The sequence below is a fragment of the Taudactylus pleione genome, unplaced genomic scaffold (assembly GCF_031769625.1).
Source record: "Taudactylus pleione unplaced genomic scaffold, aTauple2 ptg000762l, whole genome shotgun sequence".
In the NCBI taxonomy this organism is placed as follows: domain Eukaryota; kingdom Metazoa; phylum Chordata; class Amphibia; order Anura; family Myobatrachidae; genus Taudactylus; species Taudactylus pleione.
This window is the reverse complement of record NW_028285164.1, coordinates 1,200,724-1,213,013: the sequence shown is the minus strand read 5'-3', so window position 1 is coordinate 1,213,013 and position 12,290 is coordinate 1,200,724. Positions and strand designations below refer to the sequence as shown.

Genomic DNA, 12,290 nt, shown 5'->3' with positions numbered 1-12,290 from the left:
GAAGCATAAGATATGATCACATCCCATACCATATGGGCAGCATGGTAGCACAGTGGTTACCGTTGCTGCCTCAGAGCGCTGGCTTCAATGTTCAACCAGGGCCCTATGTGGGTGGAGTTTGTATGTTCTCTCTGCTTATACATGGGTTTTTTCTGGGTGCTATGGTTCTACAGGAAAGTGACCCTAGTGTGTGGTAGGTAATGTGAAATATCCTCGGTATAACGCTGCATAAACCGATTGGGCTATGGCAATTAATAATAACACTTGTGCGGCAATAATGGTGTTTTGGTACTATTATTTATAATAATATTCACCAATATGGATGTAATATGTTAGATAGACTGTGGCAATAGCATTATAACATCACAATATCCCATGACACTATTTACCAGTCCGTCGTACAAAACCGACCTGAGGAATACCAGCCCCTCAGCCATTACAGGACATGCTGGGACTTCTGGTTCCACAACAGCTGGTTAGCCGCAGGTGGCCTGTCTCTGATATGCAGTGTTCTGTATTTATATACTGTATACATCAGGGAACAATTTGTGAATTCGTGTCACTTTCTAGTCTAGTTCATTTGCCCCAGGTCAGTGTTTACCCTCCCAGCAGCGACCCACTGGGTGCTAGATCCTAACGAGCTACTCTCTGTCATTACCAGCGGACTAATGTTTCTCTCTGTTTGATTCAGGTGCGAAATTCTCCCCTCCCGCAGGGTATTATTTGCCACCGCAGTATCGCCCCTCACCCGCACCACCACCCTCACCTCCTCCAATATCTGCCCAACTGGAGAACAAAGAATTATGGGAGAAGTTTAACTCGGTGGGAACTGAAATGATACTGACCAAAAATGGAAGGTGAGACGAGGCCCCCCCCACCCCCCCCCCCCCGTGTTCAGTCATCAATATCTTTGAAGTATAATTTTTTTTTGTTTGACGGCATCAAATGCAGGACTGCTAGAATATTTTTTTTAAAATGTTGCTTATGATATATTTTATCTAATGATTACGAATATGTGGCTTAATTTATCAACGAGTTTTATCATTCGCAACGAGTGATAAAACTTATTGCATATGATATATGGTGCTCCAGCCAATCAGCTCCCAACTGTCATGATGACAGTTGGGAGCTGATTGGCTGGAGCTCCATTATCATACGCAACAAGTTTTATCACTTGTGAATGATAAGACTCATTGATAAATGATGCTCATAGTGTTATATGTATTATAAAGCTGTCCTGCACTTGGGGGAAATTCATTTCTAGAGATATGCAGTGTCTTACATGTGGAATACAAAACCACGTGAATAGGATGGGAGTGTGGAGGACGAGCACCGGGAGTAGAGGGTAAATAAGGGGACATCTGTCTCCCATGGGCTAGTATCCTCCTCTCTGACGCCTGTATTGCTGATAGTGGGGTCCCACTATGGCTCCTAGCTCTGTTTTAAAGAAAACCTCAATAGTCCTCAGTCACCCACCCTGTGTAAGCCCAGATCACAGAGAACTCAGCAGCAGTGCAGGCTTAAGGCACCAAACCCTACTCTTTATCCAGCCTGTGCCTCCATATATACAAGCCAAACTGTCCACACTGCATGACTTTCATATATAGCAATGGATGATGTCACAAAGTTAGGGGCTCTCCAAAGCAGAGCCTCTGGGTCTCTCCAGTCTCCAGTATAGAAATAGGGATTCCCATGGGAGTAACACATTCCCAACCACATAGGCAGAGATGAGTGAAGGTACTGTATATAGGCGGAGATGAGTTACAGAACATATTTAGAGATGAGTGACTGTACTTAGCTGGAGAAGAGTGCTGGTACATAGGAGGAGATGAGTGACTGTACATAGCTGGAGAAGAGTGCTGGTACATAGGAGGAGATGAGTGACTGTACATAGCTGGAGAAGAGTGCTGGTACATAGGAGGAGATGAGTGAAGGTACTGTATATAGGCGGAGATGAGATACAGAACATAGGAGGAGATGAGTGACTGTACATAGCTGGAGAAGAGTGCTGGTACATAGGAGGAGATGATTGAAGGTACATAACTGGAGATGAGTGACTGTACATTGGCAAGATGATTGAAGGTATATAGCTGGAGATGAGTGAAGGTATATAGGCGGAGAAGAGTTACAGAACATAGGAGGAGATGAGTGAAGGTACATAGCTGGAGAGGAGTGCTGGTACATAGGAGGAGATGAGTGACTGTACATAGCTGGAGAGCAGTGCTGGTACATAGGAGGAGATGAGTGACTGTACATAGCTGGAGAGGAGTGCTGGTACATAGGAGGAGATGAGTGACTGTACATAGATGGAGAGGAGTGCTGGTACATAGGAGGAGATGAGTGACTGTACATAGCTGGAGAGGAGTGCTGGTACATTGGCAGAGATGAGTGAAGGTACATAGCTGGAGATGAGTGACTATACATTGGCAGAGTTGAGTGAAGGTATATAGCTGGAGATGAGTGAAGGTATATAGACGGAGATGAGTTACAGAACAAAGGAGGAGATGAGTGACTGTACATAGCTGGAGAGGAGTGCTGGTACATAGGAGGAGATGAGTGACTGTACATAGGAGGAGATGAGTGAAGGTACATAGCTGGAGATGAGTGAAGGTACATAGCTGGAGATGAGTGAAGGTACATAGCTGGAGATGAGTGAAGGTACATAGGTGAAGTTGAGTGACTGTACATAGGCCAAGATGAGAGAATGTACATAGAAGGAGATGAGTGACTGTACATAGGCAGAGATGAGTGACTGTACATAGGAGGAGATGAGTGACTGTACATAGGCAGAGATGAGTGACTGTACATAGGCTGAGATTAGTGGCTGTACATAGGCAGAGATGAGTGACTGTACATAGGCAGAGATGAGTGACTGTACATAGGCTGAGATTAGTGACTGTACATAGGCTGAGATGAGTGACTGTACATAGGTGGAGATTAGTGACTGTACATAGGCTGAGATGAGTGACTGTACATAGGTGGAGATGAGTGACTGTACATATAGGAGGAGATGAGTGACTGTACATAGGTGGAGATGAGTGACTGTACATAGGAGGAGATGAGTGACTGTACATAGGCAGAGATGAGTGACTGTACATAGGCAGAGATGAGTGACTGTACATAGGCGGAGATGAGTGACTGTACATAGGCTGAGATTAGTGACTGTACATAGGCTGAGATGAGTGACTGTACATAGGTGGAGATTAGTGACTGTACATAGGCTGAGATGAGTGACTGTACATAGGTGGAGATGAGTGACTGTACATAGGAGGAGATGAGTGACTGTACATAGGTGGAGATGAGTGACTGTACATAGGAGGAGATGAGTGACTGTACATAGGCAGAGATGAGTGACTGTACATAGGCGGAGATGAGTGACTGTACATAGGCGGAGATGAGTGACTGTACATAGGCGGAGATGAGTGACTGTACATAGGAGGAGATGAGTGACTGTATATAGATGGAGATGACTGTACATAGGAGGAGATGAGTGACTGTACATAGGTGGAGATGAGTGACTGTACATAGGAGGAGATGAGTGACTGTACATAGGCGGAGATGAGTGACTGTACATAGGCAGAGATGAGTGACTGTATATAGATGGAGATGACTGTACATAGGAGGAGATGAGTGACTGTACATAGCTGGGGATTACTGTACATAGGAGGAGATGAGTGACTGTATATAGATGGAGATGAGTGACTGTACAAATGAGATTATTTACTGTACAGGTAGAAACTGATTAACCCTCTCATCTGACAGGAGGATGTTCCCTGAGTTTTCCGTCTCCCTGTCCGGGCTGGACCCACACTGTCTCTACTCTCTGTGTGTCCAGGCTGTACCCGAGGGCGAAAGCCGGTACAAGTGGCGCGATGGGGTCTGGAGTATGAGTGGCAGAGCTGAGCCAGGACCACCCACCAGCCTTTACCTGCACCCGGAATCTCCGGCCCCTGGGCACCGCTGGATGGAGAGAGCCATTTGCTTCAACAAGATCCGTCTGACTAACAATACCCTCAGCCAGGGGGGACAGGTACGGTGGCTGAGAGACGGAAGCACTGTCTGTAATTCACTTAATAATCTATAGAAATTTTTTTTTGTAAGATAAATGGTCTATTTTCACTCCATGTAAGACAGATGTAAAATAATCAGTTTGCATTAGGATACTGACTTCCCTGAGTATTCTGGCATAAAAAGGGCACCTGTCCTATGCACAGCGGGGGCGGCCATCTTGTGGGCTGACTAATATTCATAGGAACACAGCCTATCAGGTCACTGGGAACCAGTGACGCTAATGACTCATTAATATTCCTGAGAAGTGATCACAATTATGTTTCCTGGATGTAATCGGTATCAGTGTACCACTCTGCAAATCCCTACATTGTCTTCCCATTAGATAAGAATGCAACAGCGCCACCTGAGGAGGGATCATCATGAAAAATGGGAATTTTGTTGTGCAGCATTAACAACTACAGACGACCCCCTGCCCCCATATGCACTTTGTGTATTAGGCAATGTGTTTTACTCCTTTCTCCCAGTACTAAATACTATGTACTAAGTCTTGGGGCCGGATTCAATAAGACGTGAAAAGCCGTAATCTGCTAAAAGGTTTCGCCTATTGCCGCTTTTCACCTGTTTGGAACTTGTCTCAAAATTCAATTCCAGGCGGAATTTGCCTAAGCGGAAACTCAATGCAATGTAATAGGTGAAAAGAAATGCAAAATCTTTATTTTGGGGTGCAAACGTGGGGAAACGACGCAGAACTCTTGGGACAGCCCCCCAAAGGACAAATCTGGCTAAAAAAAAAAACTAAGAAAAAAAAAAGTACTTTTTTGGGGGGGGCAAAAAAGTAAAAAGTGGGGGGACAAGCATAAAGACTAGTGAAATAGACTTCTTGTGGGTCTGCAAGGATGGGTCAGGTGCTTTTAGGATTGCAGGTGCGTGCCGCAGGTGCGTTTTTGAAAAGTTCACTTTAGAGACATAAATATATGCTAGCACCCATTTCCAAGTACCCCAAATTTGAATGGACGACTTGTTTAAAAACAAAAATACAGCTTTACGCCATTCTTCACCACTTTACAAGACGCTAATAAGAAGCTATTTAAACGACTTAAGTACCCCAAACACTAATTAGGGCTATTAGTACACACCTACATTGATCCCCAATGTTAGTGCCTCTTTTTTTGGGGTACAGACTGATTTCCCCAATTCTGACAGCACTTTCCGCCTGTTCCGCATTCACTGCTTTCCGTCTTCGCCTGTTTAGGAATTGAATAGGGCGAAAAGCGCACGTAAAGTTTTTGCCTCTGAAACAGGCGAAGGAGGCGGAAAGTCTGACAGGCGAAACGTTTCCGACTTTACGCCTCTAATTGAATACGGGCCTTGGAGAGAGATAAAGCGGACAGAGATAAAGTACCATCCAATCAACTCCTGTCACATTACACTGTGTTTACAAAAAAATGGCAGTTAGGAGCTGATCGGTTGGTACTTGATCTCTCTCCAAGGCTTAGTACATTGGTCCTGCGTGTAGTCCGGTGTCACTAATGTTGGTCTCTGTCTCCTCAGATTGTCCTGCAGTCCATGCACAGATACTTCCTCCGCTTACACGTCATTCCCACGTCAAACAGCGGATCCCCTCCCCGGCCTGTGTCTTCTGTGTCATTCCCAGAGACGTCCTTCATAGCAGTCACCAGCTACCAGAACTCCAGGGTGAGAGAGGTGTTCCTACCCCCGTTCCTTTACATGCCAGACTCTCCATGTAATGAGACACGTATGATGTGTGGCCCTCATCCATCCATGTATGGGATAATGTAGATACTAGAACACACTGAGAGGTCCCGTGGTCATATGGAGGATGAGACCCCCAGCGGTTGTGCCAGGCACTGGCGGCTAAGACTCACATAAGCCCCTACTTATTGCTTACTGTATAAACACACTGTACTATTAATGTGCACTGAGAAACTATTATACAGCTAATGCCAGGTTTTATCTATAGTAATGTCTATAAAGAATGTCAACATGGGTGTTATGTCGACATGTGACATATCAACATACACAGTGTCAACGTGGTCATTATGTCGACACTTGGCATGTTGACATAACGATTTTCACTATTTAAGCTCTAACCATAACCGTACCCTAACCTTAAATCTAGCACTAAAATGTACTGTCATCATTGTGACTGCCAGCATGCCACAATGTCCACATAACACCCATGTCGGCATTCTGGTGTCGGCATACTGACTTAATATCTGTTCAAATTACAGGTAATAAGTTTAAGAGAATGTTGTGATCTCCCCCATCACAGTCATTATAGGCAATGTCCTCATTCGCATACCCTGGCTGGGAGTCATTACCCGTCCTGTCTGTAGGACCCCTGCCGTGAGGTGACCATCAGCACTGAGCGGCAGCATTGTACAGAGCTTCTGTCCATGGCTTTAGGAAGGTGCAGGAAGATGGGCCACATGGTAATGAAGTAACAGGGAATTTTGCGCCATGCTATCACCATGGACGGGTTTCACAGAGACCTCCGGGTACCAGTGGACAGTTCTGTGGTTGTGGGAGCAGTGGATTCTCATTAATGGTTTGGATCAGAGAGCAGAGACACCGTTCTATCCCGCATTGTCCTTCCTGTTTGCAGTGATGAGTAATAATCTCATTTTTGTTGTTGCTTTCCACACATTTTAACTCCTACTGGTCCCAGTCAAATGGTTACAGTCTATCTCACAGCTCCTCCTTCTGCCTCCGAACCTCATTTTAAGAAACGCACTGAATGTGAAGTGCGAATTGCCTCAGTTCGGCACTACTGCGCCTAAAAGGCCTGTCCAGCGCACATCAAGACCGTGCATGTCTGCTGGAAAATCTGCCTGGCAAAAGTGTAAAACGTCACAGTCCACCCTCCTTCCACTTTAGCATCAAGTCCTTTATATAAAGCATTTTTGTTTCTGGCACTGAAAAAAAAAACAACCCTGCAAAACTTGCGTCTAGCACCTGCTGGGCTCTTTATAAAGACAACTCCTACCAGGCACAGTATAAACCCTCTGATCCTCCACTAATGCTGCCGTACAAACCCGTACGCTGTGGCGCAAATCTAGACGCCCTTGAATAAAGAGATTGACACTGCCCCGCCCAAGGGGCCATGCGCAGCGCTCTGCCCATTTTGCGCTTTATAAATGAGGGGTCTCTTCCCACTTATATCCATCGCCTCCTCTAACCTGACTCGCTCTGCTCCCCCCTGCAGCTTTCCCTGCTGAAGATTGAAGAGAACCCATTTGCGAAAGGAATAAAATATTTCAAGAATCAAAAGGAAAAGTAAGTGATTGTTATACAGAGAGTCCCTGTGCGCCATGGGCCAGATATTAAGGGGGGGGGCTTATTCTGTATCCCCCCCCTTCCTAGAGTAACTGTTACTGGTACACGGGGTGTCACTTCACGCAGCATTGCTATATGATGTGATAAGGAATAATGTATATTCTCTTTGTTTCAGCCACACACAGAGGAAGCGGGTGAGCAGGCCAGAGGTGAGCGGAGACCATGACCCAGGTCAGTCCTACGTGCGATAATGTCACCGTGTTATACATATAGTCCAACTGTTGCATCAGGTTCTGCAAACATAACTCTGCTGACCAATCACAGGGCTGCAGCCTGGACCATTCAATGTATCCAATGAACCCTACATCAGTGTAACTGATCCAACTGCACTGATATAATTGGGAGAAACACACCTGGAAATTATCGCCAACGTTTTCAATGGGAAACGGCTTCCACACATTGGGCTGGCAGACGATGACATGTGAGACTATGGGGCCCATTTATTAATGATCGCATTTTGCAATGCGATCAGGGCATGCAGTACCGCGCCTGATGGCATTGTAAAATGCGATCCTATCTGCCGGATGTATTATCTGGGACATGCAGGGAGACGGGCTCCGAAAAGAGCCCGTCCCTGCGATGTCTCCGGAGGGCAGTCGGGGCTTCTGCGCATGCGCAGTCCCGCGGCCTGCACATGAGCGGCGCCCATTGCCGGCGGAGGGATCTGGCAGATCCCTCCGCCGGCTGATATGCGGTAAGTCCCCATAGGCTACAGCGGCTAACGCTATCTTTAGATAGCGTTAGCTGCTGGGGCCAATATCGGGAATGCGAAGCATTCCCGATATTGATACATTTTGCAGCATCGCATCCCCCATAGAAATCTATGGGGGAGGCGGCTGCCGGCGGCAATGGAGGGATCGCAGCAAGTATCGGAGATACCTGCTGCGGTCCCTCCTTCATACATCCGGGGGATACTTAGTATTTGAGGTAAACCCCCGAAAACAGGTGTTTTCGGGAAATTTACCTCAAATTCCCTTTGATAAATGGGCCCCTATGCTGGCTATAGGGGGTATACGTTAGACAGTGACATGTGAGGCTATGCTGGCTATAGGGGGTATAAGTTAGTGACATGTGAGGCTATGCTGGCTATAGGGGGTATAAGTTAGACAGTGACATGTGAGGCTATGCTGGCTATAGGGGGTATAAGTTAGTGACATGTGAGGCTATGCTGGCTATAGGGGGTATAAATTAGTGACATGTGAGGCTATGCTGGCTATAGGGGGTATAAGTTAGTGACATGTGAGGCTATGCTGCCTATAGGGGGTATAAGTTAGTGACATGTGAGGCTATGCTGGCTATAAGGGGTATAAGTTAGTGACATGTGAGGCTATGCTGCCTATAGGGGGTATAAGTTAGTGACATGTGAGGCTATGCTGGCTATAGGGGGTATAAGTTAGTGACATGTGAGGCTATGCTGGCTATAGGGGGTATAAGTTAGTGACATGTGAGGCTATGCTGGCTATAGGGGGTATAAGTTAGCCAGTGACAGTTGACGGTGATACGTGAGGCTATATTGGTTATGAGGGGTATAAGTTACGCAATGGCATGTGAGGCTATATTGGCAGTAAATTTGTGGGGTGATCAATATTCTGGGGAATGTACCCAGTTTATACCTCAGTGATGTGAACTGGCAGGTGGTGCTTTTCAAAGACATATGATCCACTTATGAGTATGCACTACCACAGGTGTATCACAAGATGGCGCTGCAGCTCTTATAACAGGGCACTAATGTGCAATTATGCTACATACGCACTTAATAATGAAGGTACACACACAATATATATATATATATATATATATATATATATATACACATATACACACACACTGTATATAAATTATATAAAAAATTAGTGCAGTGCAGAAAGGACTATTGGATACACTGAAATAGTCGCCAGATGAGTAAACAAGGGTTGTTGTACGTTAACCCCTCACTGTGGTCCCAAATCATATGTACACAATCCATATTAATCATCTCAAACAGCTGCAGATGATTCATTTGAACGGAATACAGGAGAGTAGCAGGTTTGACCTATAGCACATATGGTGTAATTCAGCATCTGCCCCCTGGGAGGCACCATACAGAATTATTATATAGACCAGAGGTTCCCAAACTTTTTTGAACCACGGCGCCCTAGAGTATCAGAATTGCTTCCACGGCACCCCTAAGCCAAACATTTGTTGTTGAGAAAGTCAGAAAAAAATGTAGTAATGCTAAGTAAATTGTGCTTAACCGTCATCCTTAGGCTCAGTTTTATAGTGGTGGACAGGGTTGAGCTTCTGTTTGTCTATATATAAACATTACACTGACCATAAATAATTTGATTTTGTGCTGGACCACCAACCTGAGGCACCCCTGCAAGTGTCCAGAGGCACCCCAGGGTGCCACGGCGCGCAGTTTGGGAACCACTGATATAGACTGTCACTGGTGTGTGCTGAGAGGTTACAGGGAGCTTCTGTACACCAGCACTCAGCAGGCAAATGATCGCATTTATCAGAAAGTATGATTGGCACCAGGATGATATTGGGGTCAGAGACTGGGGAAGAGGTGTTAATACGGTGTATGCATGATATTTGTACTTTTAATCAGAGACACACCATCCACTAGTCAGCCTAGGCTCCTGCCCGGGGCCCATTGAGCAATGAGGGGCCCAGACTACTCAAACCTGTTTTTATTTATTTTTCCCCGCAAATGGTGGGGGGACATGGGGGCCCAGACCAGCATCTTGCCGAGGGGTCTTAGGCTCTGCCTACAATTGAGGGCCTGATTTGGAGTTGGCCGCATTGGCGATGTCTGACCCGTGCGTCCCGATGGTTCTTGCTCCAAGTGCAGAAAGATGCAATTTCAGTGGGAATTTCGGGGTGGTAACAGAGGGGCGGCTAGCCAGACGCGGGCGGGTCGTGTGTGACACATGAGATGTCATTAACGTACCCTGCGTCTCATTTCAGAGTGTAAGAGAATAAAAGAGAGCGCAGAAGACCTGACCGCGTCCCCCCGAGACAGCAGAGGAGAGGAACAACTTGCCTTGCAGGAGAGTGCACAGGAGAAAGAGGAGAGAGAAGAGAGTGCAGAGGAGAGACAGCCAGCTACAACAGACAGTTGTGGAGCCAGTGAGGACAGGCATTTAGGAAATGTGACACGTGTGGGCATGTTACATGAGAGTATGGAGAAAAGGACAGAGAGGTCCCATGGGATGGACATGTTTGTACACTGGGGCCGCACAGCACAGAGACCGATGTGGGTACCACCCTCTGCTGTCTCGCCTTTAGCAGTGACCGCGTACTCTCCGCCTGCCTGTCTGATGGGACACAGGTAAGAAGGGCTCAGCGGGGGATAGTTATGTGTCTCTGTACAGCGCATATTGTTTAGTGTCTCAGTACTCCAATCAGTGTCTCTGCTCTACCCTTCCCTAGAGTCAGTCTCCTGCCCATCTGCTCCTCTACAAGTCTTATTCCTCTCTACTAAGTCACTTCTCTGATTCTAACGCTCTCCAGTCTGAGGGTCTTGAAGATCTTTAGCCTGAGTATTCATGCTGCTTAGGGGGTGCGTGTCTCGCTGCTTTTTGTTATGTCTACTCTCATTGTTGTGTGTCTTGATGCTCTTTGTTGTGTGTCTACACTCGTTGTGCGTGTCTCTTACTCTTTGTTGTGTGTCTACACTCATGGTTGTGTGAGTTTTGACGCTCCCTGTTGTGTCTACACTCATGGTTGTGCAAGTCTCAACGCTCTTCACTGTATCTACACTCATGGTTGTGTGAGCCTCGTCACTCTTCATAGTGTCTACACTCATGGTTGTGTGAGCCTCGTCAGTCTTCATTGTGTCTACCCTCATGGTTGTGTGAGCCTCGTCACTCTTCATAGTATCTACACTCATGGTTGTGTGAGCCTCGTCAGACTTCATTATGTCTACAATCATGGTTGTGTGAGCCTTGTCACTCTTCATTGTGTCTACACTCATGGTTGTGTGAGCCTTGTCACCCTTCATTGTGTCTACACTCATGGTTGTGTGAGCCTTATCACTCTTCATTGTGTCTACACTCATGGTTGTGCGAGTTTTGACGCTCCGTGTTGTATCTAGACTCATTGTTGTACGAGTCTTGACACTCTCTGTTGTATGTCTAAATTCATAGTTGGGGTGTATCTCGTCACTCTTAGTTGTGTGTCTACAGTCATGGTTGTGTGAGTTTTGACGCTCCCTGTTGTGCATACACTGATGGTTGTGAAAGTCTCAACGCTCTTCATTGTGTCTACACTCATGGTTGTGCATATCTCTACGCTCTTTGTTCTGTTTACACTCCTGGTTGTGCGAGTCTCAATGCGCTATGTTGTATGTCTAAATTTATGGTTGTGCGAGTCTCGTCGCCCTTTGTTGTGTGTCTATACTCATGGTTGTGCGAGTCTCGACTCTGTTGTGTCTACAAGCAAAATTGTGAGAATGTTGACACTCTTTGTTCTGTGTCTACACTTATGATTGTGCATGTCTCGTCACTCTTTGTTGTGTGTCTGCACAACCATCATGGTTGTGTGTGTCTGGACTCTCTATGGCCAGCTAGTAACTCTGCTGCTTATAGTTGGAGCCTATAGTCTGTGTCTCTCCAGTCTGTGATCTGTGCGTTTGCACATCCAGTTGTGAGAGTGACACTCAGTATTGTCTCTATGATGGATCCCTGTTCATGCTCTGACACCGTCCTCTTCTCATTTACAGATTCACTCAACCAGCGCCTCCCAGTCTGGCTCCATTCCCTTCTCCGATGGCGGCTATGTCCCAAGTTCCTCCCGATGCTCCCTATTTTGTGGGCTCTTGGGCTTCTCCACCCATAAGACTGAGTCATCCTTTTCCTGCACTACACCCGCAGCTCTTCCAGCAGATGTGTGGTGCCTCCTGGTACCTGTCCTCGCACACCACCTCCAGGGGCCTCTGA

At 46.4% G+C, this 12,290-nt stretch overlaps 1 protein-coding gene across 1 annotated transcript; it reads left to right on the top strand.

The window, feature by feature from the left end:
* Nucleotides 1-720: 720 nt before the first annotated feature.
* Nucleotides 721-12,290, top strand: LOC148476883 (T-box transcription factor TBX6-like). Its single transcript, XM_088457504.1, has 7 exons — nucleotides 721-857; nucleotides 3,763-4,030; nucleotides 5,563-5,706; nucleotides 7,238-7,308; nucleotides 7,484-7,539; nucleotides 10,318-10,681; nucleotides 12,074-12,290. Exons 1-7 carry the CDS (start codon nucleotides 835-837, stop codon nucleotides 12,288-12,290), a joined length of 1,143 nt encoding a protein of 380 aa, XP_088313630.1. The 5' UTR covers nucleotides 721-834.

Coding starts and splice junctions, on each gene's coding strand:
- LOC148476883 (XM_088457504.1), top strand. CDS start 835: ATGATACTGACCAAAAATGGAAG. Junction 858..3,762: donor ATACTGACCAAAAATGGAAG/GTGAGACGAGGC, acceptor CTCATCTGACAG/GAGGATGTTCCCTGAGTTTT. Junction 4,031..5,562: donor CCCTCAGCCAGGGGGGACAG/GTACGGTGGCTG, acceptor CTGTCTCCTCAG/ATTGTCCTGCAGTCCATGCA.